The sequence below is a fragment of the Pezoporus occidentalis genome, unplaced genomic scaffold (genome assembly GCF_034315485.1).
Source record: "Pezoporus occidentalis ecotype Australia unplaced genomic scaffold, CSIRO_AGI_Poc_V1 ctg93, whole genome shotgun sequence".
NCBI lineage: Eukaryota > Metazoa > Chordata > Aves > Psittaciformes > Psittacidae > Pezoporus > Pezoporus occidentalis.
Window position 1 is genome coordinate 5,680,448 of NW_026916294.1, and position 19,467 is coordinate 5,699,914.

Here is a 19,467-nt window from a genome sequence, read left to right on the forward strand (position 1 = left end):
GGCACATACAAAGATGTTGAAAAGGATCAGTCCCAACAGCAACTCCTGAGGGACACTGCTTGTTACTAGTCTCCAGCTGGACACAGAGCCGTTGATGGCAACCCTCTGCACGGTCTTCCACTTTCCCCTTCTTGAAAATGGGGTTTATATTTGTTTTTTTCCAGTCATCAGGAACTTGACATGACTGCCGTGATTTTTCAAATACGATGGTTAATGGCTTGGTAACTCCATCTGCCAGCTCCTCAGGACCCGCAGATGGATTTCAGTTCATTCTCCAGTCACTGCATGTCTCTTCTCTGACTTGATTAGCATGGTCAGGTCAAACAAAGGGAGGTGCTTCTCAAACAGAACTTAATTAAATCATGGAACTCGGTGTGACAAGATACTGTGGCGGACAAAAGTGGACATAAATCCAAAAGGCAAAGAGATGGTTGCAGAGTGGATGGGTTCGTTGTGGCCGTGAAACAAGACAGCCTTTCTGAAGTCCATGGCACACAATTGAAATGACTTGTTCCAAGTGAGTGTCTCTTCCTCTCTCTCCATTTGTGTGGAAAACCCTCCAGAGAAGTTTCTTCAGCCTAATGCAGAAGTGCGCATTTTTTATCACACCAGACTTGTGGGGCAAGGAAACAGTCTCCTGGCAGGAGAAGGAAGAGAAGATCTGTCCCTGTCTTCCTCCTCTTTCCAAATAGAGGAACCCCAAAAAAGGGTGAGAAGAGGAAAGGGATGAGGGTGGAAACAAAGAGGGCAGAGTTGTGTCTGCACAAGACAAGATAAAGTTGACAGGAGCAACCCAGCCCTGTCCTTCTTTCCCCAGCCCAAACAATTTTCCTTCTACAAAGTGCCAAGCTTTCAGGGGCTGGATTTTCTTTATTTCAACCCAAATGACAGGAGGACACAGATGAAGCAACAGTAAATTCTCTCATCATCCCACGAACAGCACCAAGAGGCACCTGCCAGAGAACTACATCTGGATGGAAATGATTTGCCCTGAAGCCTGGAGTTGAATTAAATTATTCCGTCCCAAACAACCAGCACGCAGTGAGTTAACTTTAATGGTGCAGGCTGGGGAAGGGAGCTAACAGGAAAGGAGCAATCAAGGTGCCCCACATACCTGGACACTGACAGTGGTGATGAACCAGGGTCTGCTTTTGCAGTGATCTCAGAGGAGCTGCACTCCCTCCAGTCATGACTGAAAGTCCTCAGCTGTCAGGAGCCTGTAAAGCTTCATGAACTCTTCAGTTTCCTACACAGCCTGAACTGACAGGTGATGCACTCTCTGACAGGGTAAGTTGGGCACACCAAAGTCAGACCTCAAACTGCGAAACAGAAATGAGATAAGACCTTTTCGTGTTAATATCTGCAGTTAACTGCGAGGAAAACATCTCAAGGACACTTCCTAATGATGTGATTTCGGCTACATCCTGATCTGAATCTGAAAAGCAAATTGGCTCTCACGGCTATCATTACAGGAAATAATCTGCAAGTAACATTATCACAAGTGCTTATTCAGGGAAACTGAGGTACAGAGGATGGGATTCTTCTCATTATCTTCAGATGTCTTCGAGGTATTCATCTAGCATCCCTTTGTGGGGAAAAATAGGCACTACTTCCAAGTTTGAATGCCTCATCTTATTGGAGGTGTCATATTATATGGAAATTGTTACCCTGGAGAAGTTGATTCCTACAGCTGGTGTGGGAATTGGGGTAAATAGCTCAGATCCATCTGAAAAGATGAATCCTATGCAGAGAGACTGAGGCATATCAGAAAGGATCCAGAGGATCCTGCTGGCATGAGGAGACAGCAAGCACCAAATTCCTGTCTTGAATGCTGATTGCAGCATAGTGAAAAAACAGGAAAACAAACATGCTGTCCATCTTTCAACGTGGAAAGGGTCTGAATGACATGAAAAGCTGCAGAAAGAGCCCATGCTGAGACATCTGTTGGCCAGAATTGATCAAGAATTGTCCCGCTGCTACAGTCGAAGGATCAGAAAGCCATGATTCAGCAAGACCAAAACACATCCATGGAAAGTGCTATTCTGGGGAATGGCAGTTTGGCTCTAGCCTGGGACCTCTCATCAAACTACCCATTTAGAAAAGATTCCGCTCAGATAAGAATGCCCTGATTGAAATTACTTGTCCCACATGAGCGTCTCTTCTTCTCTCTCCATTTTTGTGGAAAACCCTCCAGAAAAGTTTCTTCAGCCTAATGCAGTAGTAGACATTTTTTATCACACCAGATTTGTGGGGCAAGGAAACAGTCTCCTGCACTGCTGGTCTCCACCCAAAAGATGTTACCAAGGCAGAGGCATGTAAAGCTTGTGATGTGCTTTGTCAGATATAACAGACGTGCTCAGTACCCTTCATCAGAAGGCCAGTTGTTCTGGGGCATTTTCTGGCCACTCTTCATAGACACCTTGGATTCCTTGGCAGGTGCAGCTTTGCGTTTAAGTTTTTCTATGCCCTACACATGAATATAAAGGCACATTAAGTTTGGACTCTCTGGAAGTTGGCCTACTGCGCTGGGAGTTGTTCTGGTTCACACTCACTCTCCCGGTTCCTGCACAAGGGCACATTCTTAAAAGGTAAATGGAGAGGAATGAAAGCAAACAGAAGGGAATGACTTTCCTCTGGATGCTGAATTCACAAAGCTTCTTCCAACTCCACAGTACGTGACAGCAGGGCAGTATTCCCAGAATACAGACAATACATGTACTAATTATGATTGCCTTGTGCATCTTTTGTATATTTGGTAATGTTCTTGGCACTACTCCTGCCTTCTTCAGTTGCAAATACTACTATTCTCACTTCCTTGCTTTACTAGGAGAAGAGTGTTTATGCTAGAAGGTAAAACCATTTTCTCCTACCTCCCTTTCCTGTTTGTATCTCACATCCAAAATGCACCCTCTCTATTTCTAACAGCACCAGTTCCTTCACTGCCTGCACATAAACAGGCTGCGGATCAACAGTTCATTCCCAGAAGCAAAATGATTCAGCAGAAGAAGGAGATAAAGAAAGATTAGGCAGGTTTAATCTCACAAGAACAATCTCAGTACCTGCATAAAGAAGACTTTACTCTTTTCTGCCAAACACTTACTTTCTGCCTTATTTTTGCCATAACATCTCTCAAGTCATGTGAGGGAACAGACTCTTCCAAACGCTTCTCAAATTTTTGATGACTCATGAGCATACTCAGCATCTTCTGTCCATAACACCTAACACAGGAAGGAGAGAATGGAATACAGACTATTACTGTCTGTGCTCTCTTGTGAATAAACAAAGGAAAAGTGCTAAGAAAATCACTTGATATTTTAAGCTGAATGCCAGATGTTCTTAGGAATTAACGTACTGATCTAAGTACAGGTTTGGTGATGTTTTGATTTGGTTTTGCTACAGCTGGAAACCACAGTTATCTCAAAGAGGAAATCTGGAGGTAGTTCAGCCACAGACAGTGACATTCTACAGTGATTGGGAAGAAAGAGTTGTGACTATCACAGGCAACTAAATTTGCAGAAGAGTGTCCTGGGTTCATCCCCAATTGTTATTTTTCTCCTTAGTAGCTGGTACAGTGCTGTGTGTTCAGCTTTTGTCTGAGAACAACGCTGATAACAAACCAATGCTTTTTGTTGTTGCTAAGTTAGGCTTACTCTATCAAGCAATTTTCAGTCTACCATGCTCAGCCAGTGAGGAGGGGCACAAGAAGCCAGGAGGAAGCAGAGACAGGATACCTGACCCAAACTACCCAAAGGAGTATTCCATACCACAGCACATCATACCCAGTACATAAACTGGGGGGAGTCACCCAGAAAGCCAGATCCCTGCTGGGGTCTGGCTGGCTATCTGTCTGTGGGTGGAGAGCACTTGTATTGTTCATTACTGCTGTTTACTGTTTTCTTTTCCCCTTTCAGTTTCATAATCTCTCCCCTTCTTATCTCCCTTATCATTATTATTAGAGGTGGCAGTAGCAGTAGTATTGCATTATACCTTAGTTACTGGACTGTTCTTATCTCAACCTGTGGGAGTTACATTCTTTCGAATCTTCTCCCCAACCCTCCGGGAGTGGATGGGGAGAAGAAGAAAGCAAAGAGAGTGAGGGGCTGTATGGTTCTGAGTTACTGCCTGGCCTTAAACCACAACAAAGAGGTTTACAAACACTGAATACCCTGCACTGCAAAATTCCACTGGTGCACAGGCGCAACAGCTCAATGGAAAGGGCATTATCAAAAAGCTCACAGAAGGTAAAGAGGAGAAGACATCATCAGGAAACGCTGGAAACAAAACACCTACAGACAATCCTCCAGGAAGCTGAGGAGGAGGATGAAGTGGGAGGAAGCTGGGAAGCAAAAGCTGCAGTGTTTAATTACAGCTTGGGCAGAGACTTGGGACCTGGCAAATCACTTGATTAATGTCTCAGTTTCTCCTTTTGTGAATTGCTTTAGAAGGACACCAAGCTCAAAGAGGAGAAAGACAGATGTTCTACCTACCAGTGAACACAGCTGTATGGACAGACAAGTCTTAGGGAGAGGTCACACAGCTGTTAGAAAAATGAGGCCTAAAACTCAGAGTGAAGGCAGACACTGAGCACACACACAAATGGACGAGCTCATATGTACTCTACGCCCCGTGGATGATGCACGTGGGACACAGTTAGAGACAATGTTCTTACCTCTCTGGTGACTGCCGAGGAAACACCATGAAGTCTCCTAAAATGGACTTTTGAGTGGCAGATAGCCAGGCGTCTGACACTGAGGAGTCTTTTCCTTCCTGAAAGGCAATTTCACCAAAAAGATTGATTTTTCTCATCACTAAAGACCTAAGATGCACCCTCTGCAATTACCAGCATATCAGGTCAAACAAAGGGAGGTGCTTCTCAAACAGCACTTAATTAAATCATGGAACTTGTGACAGAATGCTGTCATCTATGTAATCTATGTCATCTATGAACTCATGACCACTTCCATTCTGCTTCCAACTTCAGCTAGCAAATCATCTTGTTCCACAACTTCCTGTCTTCCCTGAACATTATGCTTGAACCTACATGGAGCAGAAGGCAACACTAGGAAACAGCATAGATGGGCTGTGGCTGTAGCACTGCTGTGGACCAAGGCAAAGAAAAGGATGCTTTCCTTTACACTGAGAAGAAGGAAGCCTGCACATGGGGCTTTCTTACCAGTTATCACTGCTGAGCCATGTGAGTGTGTTGAGCAGCACCTGCTGTGCATCAGGGAAGAGTCTGGCTTCCTGGTCATCTCCATGCTCTGACTCCTCTCCACACTCTACAGAGTCCGGAGCAGTGGCTGGCACTGGGATTCCTGTAAGAGAGAGAGAGAGAGAGAGGGTCTGACACCAGTGCTGCATACCCCGGGCCGAGGCACTCCACCTCCAAGTAGTCTCCAACCCCAGCTCTCAGCCAAGAAAATCACTGGGCTGCAGACTGGCATTGGCCCAGAGACTTCCCTGCTCTCTGGCTCGTTGCTTGCCCCAGTACCCAGCCATCCTCCAGGCACCCACAGCTGGGCACCCGCTCCTTGTGTAAACCTGGCACACACAGAGGCAGCTCCCCTGTCCATACAGGTGCCACAGCCAGCCTGCAGATTCAGAGTGCCGCAGAGCTCATGGTCACTGGGAGGCAGTAGTGCCCAGCAGGGCTTGCTATCTCAGAAGTAAGCTCCCAAGATGTCCACACACCTCCATGTAGCACCTCCCTGCTTCCCGGAGCACTGAGGACAGAGGCACCCAGTGACCTTCTGAGGAAACACCTCCATCTGCCCTCAGTGAGCACCAAGCCCCAGCCACCGAGTCTTGCTGCGCTTGGGCAAGTCCCCAGGGCGCAACTACTAGGGAACAGTGATACCTGACCTTCTAAACCCCACAGTGCCCATGTTTCCATTTACTTCAAATGCCCTAGACAGCAGACAGCTGTCTGCACATACATTTTAGCATACTAGTGGAAAAGCAGCAGTTTATGGATATTGCTATTTTCTAAGCATTATGAAGATTGACTATTTTAGAGGTACCTGCTGGCTGTGTTTCAAAGATGCTGAGATGACATTTATCCGTCATCAAATATACTTGTTTGCAAACTGTGCAATGCCTAAGCTTTCTCTTGTGGAAAAATGCAATATTTGGTCTATATGGTTGTGACAAAAAAGCCTTCCAAATGTGAACTGAGAATATGAATATGTAAATATAGATGCAAATTGTTAGCAATTCTCTTGATGAAAAAAGAAGTTAGCAACCCTCTTGATGAAAAAAAGGTGGAAGCATGGACAGGCGGCCTAGGAAGAATACAGGGATGCTGTCTGGGAAGCTCGGGATCAGGTTAGAAAAGTTAAGGCCCAGTTAGAATTAAAATTGGCCAGGGATGTGAAAGATAACAGGAAGGGATTCTATAGGTACTTTGCGAATAAAAGACAGACTAGGGACGTGGACCCTCCCCGGACGCTCTCAGGAGAATTGGCTACCCGGGATTTGGAGAAGGCTGAGGTTCTCAATGAATTCTTTGCCTCGGTCTTCACTGGCAAATGCTCTGACCACACCGCCCAAGTTTTGGAAGGCAGATGCAGGGACTGTGAGGATCAAGACCTTAGGCCCACTGTAGGAGAGGATCTGCTTCAAGACCATCATAAGAACCTGAACGTGCACAAGTCCATGGGAGCTGATGAAATCCATCCATGGGTCCTGAAGGAGCTAGCGAATGAAGTTGCTAAGTCACTGTCCATCATATTTGAAAAATCATGGCAGTCAGGTGAAGTTCCCGACGACTGGAAAAAGAGAAATATAACCCCCATTTTGAAGAAGGGGAAAATGGACGACCCAGGGAACTACAGACCAGTCAGTCTCATCTCTGTGCCTGGCAAAATCTTGGAGCAGATTCTCCTGGAAGGCAAATTGTTAGCAAACACTCTCTCTTGATGATAAATACACAACACAGAAGAAAATTCAGATGACAAAAGCATTTGTAATGGAACCCACTGGACATCAAAAGCACCACAGGTCAACAATTTCATGCCTTGCACACAAAAGCTCATTTTCTAAAGCGTAGATGAAAATAGCTGTCTAAAAATGGTGAGTGTAAGTGTTGCACAGAATCTAGATGAACTGCTATGGACTCCATAGGATTTTTATGCTACCGTGCCTGTTCTACAAAGTATGGGGAAACTGTAAAATCAAAACTATTCAGATGGGGATTGATTTGGATTTCACTGATGGCACTGTCATGAACATCAGTGATGTCATTCTACAAGCATGTAGAATATTCTGTAGGGAATACAGAGTATCCAATGCTCAATGTGAACGGACAGCCACGTCAGGCTACTTGTGATCAGTTCTGAAAATCAGAGTAGCATCACCAGAACTTTCAGAGGATCATTCCAAGATTCTTTTTTCTTAACTCCCTCTCCTCAGGATCATAACACGAGGTAGGGTCCACGCAAAGGAGAGATGACAATCACTATGGACTCACCATCTGGCGTACATTTAGTGCAGGTAGGGAGCAGCCTGCGAACACCAGGCAGCCCTTCTCCTGTATGTCATCTGCTACGCACAGACACCTTATTTGGGTGGAGTGACAGAAGAGGCACTGCTTGTTCCCAATTTTCACTGTGTGCCCTGGGATGAGAGGCTTGCAGCTGTTAAGCACTTCGAGGTTCAACAGCATGATTGTACCAAGTCACTAATTCCCATGCAGACACAACCCTTGCTGCAATCAATAGGAGAGAAGCTGGCTGGAGAGCCAGACAGCAGCACAGGCAGAGAGGGCTGAGGCAGTAAGTAAGCAGCTATTTGACTGGGGGAGCACACTTCTGGGCGTGATAAGCACAGCATGCCAGACTGCACCAGAGCTCAGCCCTTGAGTAACTGCTGTCTCCTGGCACCAGTGTTACAGTTGAGACTGTCAGCATGGGCAAAAGCTTGGGCTTAAAGCTCCAGCACTACTTTCCTCAGATGAACTTTCCTGAAAAAATCATAAGCCCTGGCCAAGGGCTGCAGCATGGCTCTGCAATGCAAGCTCCTCACCAGGGAGTGGTATAAGCAGGATAATGTTCTACAACATGAGACAGATCTTTCAGTTTTATTCAGATGTAGTTGAATTTTGTTTCTTCCAGGTTGCACCTTGGTTGAAAAGCATTCTTTTGGACTCACCCATTCCCCTTTCCTTGAGGCTACTTTCAGTTAGATAGTCTGAAGCCACAGTGTAGTTTGCAAGACAGAATTATCTAGTCCGAAAGACTTCACATGCAAAGGGGGGAAGGTGCTATTCAGTGACTCAGTGTGGGCCATGGGCACGGCACTTCATACCTCTCTTTTCATTTGGAAACCGGAAAAAAATCCTATTTCCTATCTACTCAGATGCAAGCCAACAGCATTCCAGTGCATTTCGCAGGCATGTGCAACACTATGCAAATAACAAGCAAGTGAACCACAAGGCCCACAGCTGTAGCAAGCACTTACTTTCTTCAGCTGCATCCCCAGGGTCAATATCCTGTTCCAGGAGCTGCAACGACTTTTCTCTTTCTTTCTTCCTCTCTCTACACAGAAGCTCCTTCACTCTCATTTGCTGCCAATCGATCTTCTGAACTGACGTGGACAAGGTAACATCGATCTAGTTGCAAGGGAAATACATCACAGAGCATAAGAGAGATACACAAACCATACAGAACACCTCATCACAAACACAGTTGTAGAGTGTCATAGTCTTTAATGCAGCCACATAGACATCCCAAGAGCTTCAGAATAATTCCTCCTTCCCTCACTTTGACATGCAATTACACCCAGAGATGTGTAACACTTCATTGCCATAACCTTTCACTTGTTCAAGCCCTGCTTGAACCAAGAGAGTCACAGGAGTGCTTCCAGGTGTACAAAGACAAGTGCACAGGAGCTTAGTTCCTACAGGCCGGGATGGGGGAATAAAAACATGGCTGCAAGAAACAGCCATGAGAGGTAATTTGCTGTTTCTTAACGTGCACACGGCCAGTTATTGCAGCTGCTTTTTATTTCTTGCTTCTGAAGAACTCAGCTGCTCTCCAAGAATAAGTCCCAAAAAGGAAGTCATGTGAAAACAAGTGGGGCAGACATTGGTCATAATGAATTGAAAATTGAGAATGAGGGCAGCAAGAAAGGGAACAAAGGCAAAGCAGGCTCTCCCATTTTACTTTGCAGACTCGCTTTCACTCACATTGTAGTCTTTGCTTCTGTGCTGCCAAGCATGCACTTTGCACATGTTCACCGAGTGTAACTTGCTCTACTGTGCAGATCAGCTCTAAATTGGCCTTCCCACATGAAGAAGGCTTCTTGCACAACCTGAGCACTATCTCCTGAAAGGTGACTTCTGTATCAGGGAAACCACTCAAGCAATTGCTCTGCAGCTGTCAAATGTAGTCCAAAGAGAAACCAGACCCCAAGAGGGAAAGATTATGATTTTCAGTGACAGTTTGTGCTACGCACTGAACAGTCACTGAAAAGAAAGCCTGCTCGTTCCTGCCCTTAGCCCATACCCTTCCATTGCTGTCCTTTGAGTTGTCACCACTCTGAAGGCGAGGGCTCATCAGATGAACCATCTCCTTGGTCTGGATAGGAGGGAGATGTAACGGGCCACAGGTTCACATAATTCTCTGTCAGGCTTCATGCCACCACCAACATGATGCTGGAGAACAGGCAAGATGGGCTCACGAGCGTGGAGCCCTAATATGACACACATACAGATTATGCATGAGAACAGCGAGGTACAAATAACCTCTGCAAAGAGATGGGGGGTACCACCATACTGCACTGGCAGCATAAATGGCATTGGTTTTTTGCTCATGATCCATCTCCTTGGCCTGGATAGGTAGGAGACGTAATGGAGCTACTGGCTCATGAAAACCTCTCTCAGATGTCTTGCCACCACCAACATGATGCTGGAGAACAGGCAAGATGGGTTCACGAGGGAGGCCTGGTAAGACACACATACAGATTGGGTATGAGAAAACCAAGGTCCATGTAAACTCTTCAAAAAGATGGGAGGTACTGTCATATTGCACTGCCTGCAGAAACAGCAGTACTCTGTTGCCCACTAGACTCAAAACCACTGTGTGATAAAGGCTTCAGCCCTTGGCTTCTGGTGAGCAGCTGTGTTTGACAGAGAAGAGCAGAGAGATGGAGACTGCCCTTCCCAAAAAGATTTTTATCTGTCCCTATCCATTTTGATTTCAGTAATCTTCCTCCTTTTCCCAGTTATTAAAGAGCTCCTGGGTTTTAATAGCTGTATGCCTTTGTAAGGTAGGAATCAATATTTCCTCCTCTTTGCAGGAATATTTTAGAGGGCCCATATATAAAATTTTCAGATTGCTGGAATGTTACCAAAACCAGAATTGTGTTATTGAAGCTACAGAATTAATTTTCCCCAAGCAGTTCCATTCTAAATTGTAGCACCTTTGGCCACTTTTTGGGCAGCCTGACTAAAGTGTGATGTTCATAATGGGAATGAGCACAGTGAAACTCATTCTGAAATGCTAAAACAGCTGTTAAAACTCAAGAGAATCATTCCTTACATGTCTCTCCCCAGCATCCTTACAGGCCCCCTTCAGATACTGGAAGGCTGCTATGAGGTCTCCATGCAGCCTTCTCTTCTCCAGGCTGAACAGCCCCAACTTTCTCCACCTATCTTCATACGGGAGGTACTCCAGTCCCCTGATCATCCTTGTGGCCCTCCTCTGCACTTGTTCTAACAGTTCCATGTCCTTTTTATGTTGAAGACACAAGAACTGCACACAATACTCCAAGTGAGGTCTCCCTAGTTGCATTCAGATATTCTAGCTGCATATCAACAATAAAGGAGTCATTCCTTTATTATGGGGCATGCCTATTATCTGGCAGAACTAACACTGAACTAAGGGACCAGGGGGTATTATCCCCTTTCCCACATCAGCAAAATTATTTGCTAAATTCTCATCTCTCCTATCATAACAAACCCACAGATGGCAAAGGGACAGCAACGGTGTCACTGAGGTTTTCAGCTTAAAAGTACTGGCTGACACCAGCTGCACCAGACACTGCATTTTGTCTTGCAGAACTCTTACTGCTAATGACAATGCAAGGCAGGGAGCATGGAGAGGCCAGTTGGCATGGCCTACCGCAGGTGCAGTTTGCAATATTGACATACACAGACAGAGTAGGGGAAGATATTTGTAATCAATAAACCTAGCACATGTGGTTTGAGGTAAATGACTTGCACAAAGGAAACCTCAATTCATTACTCAGCATTCAATTTAGGTTTGTGCTGCCAGAGAACAGATAGTTCTGATCCTGTATAGGCTAGACCCTTTTTAAGTGTCTTCCTCTGCAAACCGAATAGTCACAAGGACTTCCTGTCACAGTTTCACTATTTCTCCCCATGCAAAACTTTAATGTACTTCAGATCTCTAAGGGTTTGGTTCAGAAACTGCTGCAAGGGAAGCTTTTTCTCCTTCGAGTGTAGGAGGAAGGAGTGGGAACATTTCTCATTTCATGCAAAATGCCTCATTTTTCTCTAATCTTTGTGCCATTAGTGTGCAGGGAAACGAAAGGTATGAGCACAAGGTAGAGGAATGTTTCCTTCTCCTGCTGTGCTTTCCCAGGGCCCAAGGTATCCCTCCAGCTCCTGCCATTCATAACTCCATGCTGAAGCCATTTTCACCGGATCACCAGAGCTCATTTCCCAGTGACTGGGCTCTGGGGAAGCTGTCTGAGCACATCAAGGAATGGAAAAGAGTTACAGGATGGTTTTCAAATGAACTTCCCCAGTGCCACCCACGTGGGTCAGGATTCCTATGGTCATTTTAGGACAGTCGTGCTCATTACCTACCTAGAGGTTTAAGGGTCTTCTCTTCACCTCTGCTGCCTGATCTTGGCCTTAAGAAAATGGAGAATAACAGAATATATGAGGAGACAGAAAGAAAGGCAGCACGTAGCATTAAAGGAGGCAAACTTTCTTAGTGTTGTCATTCTGATGAAGGAGGAAATGCAGCCTGTAAAACCAACAGCATACAGAGCTGACTAACTGTCATTAAACTTTCTGTTGCTGGAGTCACACAGAGCTCATCAAGCTCCAGCTGAAACACAGGAGTCACTCTTCACTTTGGGCCCTAACTGTCCAGTTCTGCTCTCTCTCCTTTTGGAGCTCAGTGCCTCTTCCTGGTTCATGCATCCTTTCTGAGCAAGCAAGAGATGTTAAGCTAATCATAAGTCTGTATTCAGGGCAATCTCTATACAGCTGCAGATGCCTAACTTTGCCTGGTCATGCCTTAAACTGATGAAAGCATCTTGTGACACATGGTAATACCACTGCTGTCTCCTGGGAATACTATTACACCTCCCTGCTCTTTCAAGAAGGAAAAGGAGGTTTCCGACTCAACTCTAGGCAAGTGTACTCAGACTGCACTTCAAAAGCTGTGCTGAAGCTTTTAAATTGAGACTATATTTCTATGACTCCTTATTTATTGTTACAACAAGGATAAAGTTGACAGGTAGATTTCCTGAGGCATATCCAAGCAAATATCTTTCCACCAGTTACAGCCCTATAACTGTTCTCTAGCACCTTGTCCACTTTGATCTTAAAACCATATTTAAATATTAAACCTCCACAGGATTATACACTTCTAAGCCAAGATTTACCTGGGCTCTCATTTCACAGTGAAGGCCCAGACACAGCAGAAGTTACAACAGACATTTGCAGAAGCAGCACCTGACTCTGCAGACAGATATACAATAATCAATATTTACCCTACAGGTACAATATTCCTACAGGTACAGAAATTGGCAAAGATGACACACAAACCCAGATGCTGTATTCAGAACCATGGAATACAGTTCCCAAATGTCATCACAAAGATTACAGAATGAATCAGTATTAGAGCCCAGCAGAGGACCTGATTTTAAGATCCTCTTAAGCCCTGCCTCCTCCTCCCCCCCTGCTCTCAGAGTGTATGTTGTTGGTATGGACTTTCTGCTGGATCATCATAGATAAGTGAAATGGTGAACACACAGAAGTTTGCATAAATATGTTGGAGAGCTGACTGGAAAACAACCTCATGAGACAACAAGTGTGAGGTGAATGGCATATTGGAGAAGCAGGCACCCTGGCTTACCTTATCTCCAGAGTCTTCTGAAAAACCAGGTGCTGAGAGCTTGGGAGAGGCACTGCAGTGCTGTGAGGAGCCTCATCCAATGGTCTTGCTGACTTTGGGATAGGGGGAATCAAAGGCATTACCAGTGACATCTTCTCATTCCCACCACAGCAATACCAGGATCGCTGGGAAGCCTGGAGATAGGAGAACACGGTGCTCAGCATCCAGCCTTCCCCACTGATGCCACAACAAGTGGCTAAGCCATGCTCTTATCTAGGAATTGTCAGGAAAAGTCAAACCGATGGAGCAGGGTGGCCTACAATGGGCAACAGGAAGGGAAGTGGCGAAGGAAAGACTGTTCCACACTGCTGCCAGCTATCTCCCCTCACTCACCGCTTTGACAGTGGCTGCATTCCCACCTGGCATCCACCTGCTTGGCATAAGGACGTTCTGAGCGCTGCTGCCTCCATCAGCCTTTTGTATTGTATGGGAATGGATTTAGATCCTCTCAGTGTCCCTAAAGCGACCTACCAGTCGGCACTGAACTCCAGCCACGTGCCCACAGCCATTTTGCACGTTGCCAACGTGTGCTTTTCTCAATCCCATGATTTTTTCTGCGTCTGCCCTTCCTACAGCTCCCCCCCAGCCTTTTGGCCCAGATGCTTATGTGCTCTCTGGATGCTCAGTTCTATCCAGCTCCCACAAAATTCATCATCTCAAGCTCACTGTCATTTATTAAGTTCAGCAGATCTCCCTAACCTGCTGGTCCGTCTAATGTGTTTTCAACTGCTGAAATTACTTCAGGCTCCCCATGCCATGGCTAGGAAGGGGGATGAAGCGAGCCAAGGCAGAGGCACACCCCTCCTCAGTACACCTTTCTTCTTGGCACAGCTAAAAAGCCAAATCAGGACCTGTTCAAACTCCAGTGAAGCCAACAGAGTTAATGTCAGGGATATATTTGGCTCTGGATCTGCAAGGCTGAAATCAACTACTCTAGCCTTTTACTGGTTATCCTGTGTACACAAGCTGTTCCTTGTCTGCATTCTCCTGCCCACCACAGCAAAACCAAAGCAACTGCAGCTTCTGCGCCGCCTGCAAAGGCAGTCGAGGGGATGAGGTCTGGACTCCATTCCCCATGGCCAGAATCAGCAGTTCCCATCACTCACCCCGGGCACACCCACAGCAGAAGCTGAAGCTGTGCAGAAGTCACGCAAGTCTAGAAATCGTACTAGAAACAAGTGGGCAGAAGGACACAGCCATACAACTCAAAAGCTGAGACAATCTAGACTTGTGTCTGCAGGACTGCCTGCTCCAGCAAACATCTTTTCCCATCTAACCTTGACAAAGCTGATTTGAAAAACCTCCAAGACACTGGTGTGTCGGCAGCAGTCATCACAGTGACACAGACGGTTCACAGATATGTGTATTTTGCTAACTGGACAAGAATATGATTGACCCCATTAGACACATTTAGTTGCTCCAATGGGTTGATGGTGTTTTCTCACTCATAAAACACAGCAGGAGCCACTAGAGAGCACAGCAATGATTTAAAGACCTTTTGCATTGATACACACTGAGGACATGAAGTCTACACTCGGCACGCTGCAAAGACAGCCTGAAGCTCAATGTCCACTTGAGCGCTTCCTTGGCTCAGCTGCTTCCCTGGGCCCGCACCACAGAGTAAGAAAATCTAAGAGCTCTGTCTACAGGAAATAAACTGAAGATCTGTGACACATGACTTGGCTTGGTGCCATGTGTCCTTACTTTATAGGCTTTTGGCATTGACATCGGCTCCTTCTTTCCATCACTGTCCTCACTGTCTGCTCCTGGTCTCCACTGCTTCTGCTCTCCGTTCCTCATCCTCCTGCAGTCAGTCAGGCCTGCAAAGCAAAGACGCAAAGCATAACAGAATCAGCACTGCAAAGCTAAAGCACCTGAAGCTAGCTACTTCATTGGACAGATCTCTTGGAAACTGCACAGGGAAACTTGCCCGTGCTAGCAGTCACTTGAAGCAGGGCAGTGGACAATGCTTACCCACTTCCACAGAGCCACCAGAGGAACACCGGTGTCCTCTGGGCTCCCATCAGACAACAGGGAGCCCACAGGTCTCTTTGACCTCACACTGCTCTGCACTGAGGCATTCACACTCCAGAACTTTGACACCTCAGTTCTACACATTTGCATATGTTCCACTTGTTGCCCATCCACTACTGCAGGATTTCCTTCCTCTCAAAGGGTGGCAACCCACAATGGTCTCTAGAATTTGACAGTAACTAGTAAGGACATGAGTTTCAAAGCTAGTTTGCAAGTCCTTCATTTATGTAATTCCCACTCAAGTTTGGGTTGGGTCTTGCTTGGGGTTTATTTGTCTTCATAATAAAGGAAGTAACAGGACACAAACAATCACCAGGAGTTATAACTAAAAGAAGGTTTGCATTCTGCACTAGATATGCTAAATATGCAGTGGGATTATTGGATTAGTGTATCTCTATGGATGCAGATTGTCATTCCAAACATTCTCCTTTGTTCTGCTTTGCTGTTACAGGGGTTTATTCCCTGCTTTCTTTACTGCAGAGACACTCAAAGCCAACATAAACATGGCTTGCCTCAAAAGATTTCTGACCTTGGCTGTTCCTGAAAATGCAGAATTATTCACAGCATGTTTCCCTGCCCCTTGCTGTGGACAACGTCTTTCCCCATTAACCAGTCTCTAAGGCTGGGCTCTCACTTGTACACCATGAAGAACAGCTGCTGCACTCACCAGTTATCTCCAGGATCTCCTGATCAGTGTTTCGAATACAGCTTTTGTACGTGCTCCGCCTCCCCAAGCAGAGCAGCATTCCTAGGTACCAGCACTGCTGCTGTGGGCAAGCATCTTCCAGGCAGAGGCTGCGCGAACAGGACTGCAACAAGCCCTGGCTGCAGTATGCTGCAGCCCTTCACCTGCTGCAAATCATCTTCTGTTGTCAGGGGGTGAGGGCGATGGATTCTTTGCAGATGAGGACCTACTCGATGTGCTACTGGTTGCTGGGCCTGATTCACCTGCCAGTGGGGTCCGCTGCACTATCAGGCATGGAAAAATAACACTGCTAGTGCTAGTGCTAGTGAAAGTGACAGCCACTGATCCCTGGCATTGCCCTGCCCACAGGGTTCCTGCATACTAAACTGCTCAAGTCAGCTGCTGTTAGAACAACATAAAAACACATTTAAGCCACCCATTTTCCACATTCTGTCAAAATCCTGGCCATAAAGTCCAAATGCTGGAGGAAGACTGCTGTCAGCATAACAGGGGAAGCACAACTCCATCCCAGCAGCTGCTCTTTCCATGGCTCTATGGGCATGGCACCACAGGCAAGTCTCCCAACGTGGGCACTGCTGCTGGACTTAGCACAGCATGGTGAGAGTTTTGGCCACTGCCTCATGGTTTCACACATTTGATAACAAAGATCTATAATATCACACTGGACCTGCCCCAAGAACATCCTTAAAAACAGGGGATGCAACAGTTTGCTCCTTTTTAATGCAAGCGTACCTGGATTGCAGGGCCTGCACTGGACTAGTGATACTGGACAGTGGCATGTAATCATTCTCCCTAGCTCTCCCCACCAATCTGCAAGAGGCTTTTCCATAGAAAAATGTCGATGCTGTAACACATGTATGAGTTATTTTGACCAACAACTCAAACCACAAGGCACATATTTCCAGATATGCCATCTTCCGGGAAAGAAAAAAACAATTGAAACAGCCGCCATTGTAGCTAAGGCGCCTGCATTTATAGCGTTGCTGCGTTACCTACAGCACCTGCAGCACCACAGAAAGCCCGAGCAAACGCTCTGCCACAGGGCTGAGGAACCACGAGCTCTTTGCCCCAGGGATGGGGAACCACAAACGCTCTGCCACACGGCTCAGGAACCGCGAGCGCTCTGCCTCAGGGCTGAGGGAGCACGAGCGCTTTGCCTCAGGGCTGAGGGAGCACGAGCGCTTTGCCTCAGGGCAGAGGTGCGGAGGGGCCGGCTCCGGTGCTGCCGGCGGCTGAGCGTCCTGCGACGGCTTTTCCATCCGCCAGGGTGCCGAGGAGCCGACGGGGCAGCAAGCGGCTCTGGGACAACCCCGGCACCGCCCGTGTGTGTGAGCTCCATCGCTCCATCCCTCACCCGCAGCACGACTCGAACGCTGCGGAGGCGCGGAGGGCGGTGTCCGTTTCCGCCTGCGGAAGGCGGGTGAAATGGCGGCGGGAAGCGGCCTCTGAGGTAGGGGCGGGTGTCCGCCTTCCTCCAGCTGCCTGTCTCCAACACCAAAATCGCCGCAGAAATCGATCGAGAAGCAGAGCGGTGCAGAGAGGGACTTCAGTACTTTTTTAGCTTAACTTAGGTTGTAGAAAGAGAACAATGTTTATGGTGTATGTCTGTGGAATGTAGTGGCCCCACTAAACATGAATTAATTGTTTCACACTAGTGTTCTAAAGTATCTTTAAAGAACAATGTGTTGTGTGTGGTGAGGTAACAGGATTGAGTGGCCCTACTAAACATGAATGTATGATTTCACACCATCCTTCTACTTACCAGTTAGTTTAGAGACAGAGCCTCCCAAACATCTGCTAGCTTGGGATACCCCTTGTCTGCCCATCCTTTGCAGGAAGGTCACACTGTTTTAAATCTTTACTAGTTAACAGAATAATTACAGATATAGCTGGTTGTGTGATTGCTGGGGGGTCCAACTGTGCCCAAGGTGAAAAGCACACTGTGAGGAAGATTGCCTACTTCATCTTGAAGACCCCTACTCACAAGACTGTTTACTTCATCCTCAAGACCCCTGCCCACAATTACCTCAGAGCAGTGTGCAGACACCAAGAGGAGACTTACGATAATAAATTCTTTGAACTAGTTATAATATCCCCCCTGCCTAGACACAGGAATTATGAATATGTATGTAACTAATGTAATAGTGAAGTATATAAACCTGTAACAAATACTAACCACTCACGCCTCTGGCTACGGTCATGCGCCCAGCGCTGTTGCTTTGGCTTTATTGACTTTGTCCCTCAACAAAACCTTGTTATCTCATTTAGAGGAGTGAGTTCGTATTTCACAGCTCCAACCTGCCTCCACAGCTGGAATATCCTCATTACATACACTCCATGACCCAGCTGCATCTCTCCCACAGCAGCTCCCTTCAGGTGCATTCTTCTCTGCTCCACCAGCACCACGAGGCATCATCGACATTATTTACACACACACCCCCCCCCATACCTCATCTGATTGTGTGTTACTATTTATGTATAACTAGATAATCTTTCAGCTCCTTTCCAATCCAAACCATTCTATGATAATTCTGTGATTCTATGATAATACTCCCGCTGTTCCCTTCATCGAGACAGCTGGTAGGCTATCTATCAACTCTCTTAATCGTGGCATCTTTTTGTTTTGGCATGTTTGGTCCCCTTTCTTTTTTCCCGCCTTTAGACTTCAGAAGTTGCTCGTCATCTGCTAGGAATTTTTGTGGAGCTGGTGTGACACCCTCTGGCCATCTCTGCTATTGCTTCTCATCGCATTCAAAATGTATTCACTCCGAAAACCTAGAAATAAGGCCACCACCACATGAAAAACAGCAAACAAAAATCCCTTATGCTGTGCAACGATGTCTACCTTAGAGGTACATTGGGAAGTGGTGGCAAGTGTCCCATGCCACCACTGCCTATACCCAAACAGTGCCAACAAGATACTCAGCCTGCTCTTTGGCCCTAACCCAGGGCTCCTACTTCAACCTCGGGAAAGGCTGGGACACAGATACCGGAAGGACCTTGCATGATCAAGACAACTGCTCCTTCTGTTACTCCATGCCCCAAAAGCTCAGCAGAACAGCACTTCAATCACACACCTCTTTCCTGATTGGAAGCCAGCCAGGAACATCAGTACTGGTTAAAAACACATCGCTTCAGCCTAATTTGGTGGCTTGTGAGGGTACAGTCAAGTCTGTACTTGCACAAGCATTCTTCTTCACAGCATCTCAGAATTCAACTAAATGTCCAGCAAATTAACAAATTATTTAGGACACTAATTTACTGTCAGTTAAAACCATCAAAAAACTGGAAGCCTCTGGCCGCTGCCCTTCTACCTGCAGCTTTCCAAAGACTGAATCATAGAATCAACTGTGATTCGATAAATAGAATCAACTAGGTTGGAAAAGACCTTTAAGATCATGAAGTCCAACCATGTCTCTTCCAGCCTTGTCAGTAACACAACCTGTTAATGCCTCCAGACAACACTGCAACTCCACTTCTGTTCCTAAGCAGTGGGCATACCAGTGAACAGGACCGAAACACACAAGCTAAGAAAGCAGCAACAACAGGTGCTTTGCAGAACATCACATAACATTT

At 46.4% G+C, this 19,467-nt stretch overlaps 1 protein-coding gene across 1 annotated transcript in view; it reads right to left on the minus strand.

The window, feature by feature from the left end:
* The window catches only part of TOGARAM2 (TOG array regulator of axonemal microtubules 2), a 41,282-nt gene extending 26,324 nt beyond the window's left edge, over positions 1–14,958 (minus strand). The window contains exons 1-6 of the mRNA XM_062605747.1: positions 14,856–14,958; positions 13,113–13,285; positions 11,831–11,877; positions 9,504–9,690; positions 8,458–8,608; positions 5,174–5,315 (exon numbers count right to left, since the gene is read on the minus strand). Of these exons, the coding sequence (XP_062461731.1) occupies positions 5,174–5,315; positions 8,458–8,608; positions 9,504–9,566 (356 nt within the window). The 5' untranslated portion in view covers positions 9,567–9,690; positions 11,831–11,877; positions 13,113–13,285; positions 14,856–14,958. The remainder of the gene's footprint in view (positions 1–5,173; positions 5,316–8,457; positions 8,609–9,503; positions 9,691–11,830; positions 11,878–13,112; positions 13,286–14,855) is intronic.
* Positions 14,959–19,467: the final 4,509 nt, after the last annotated feature.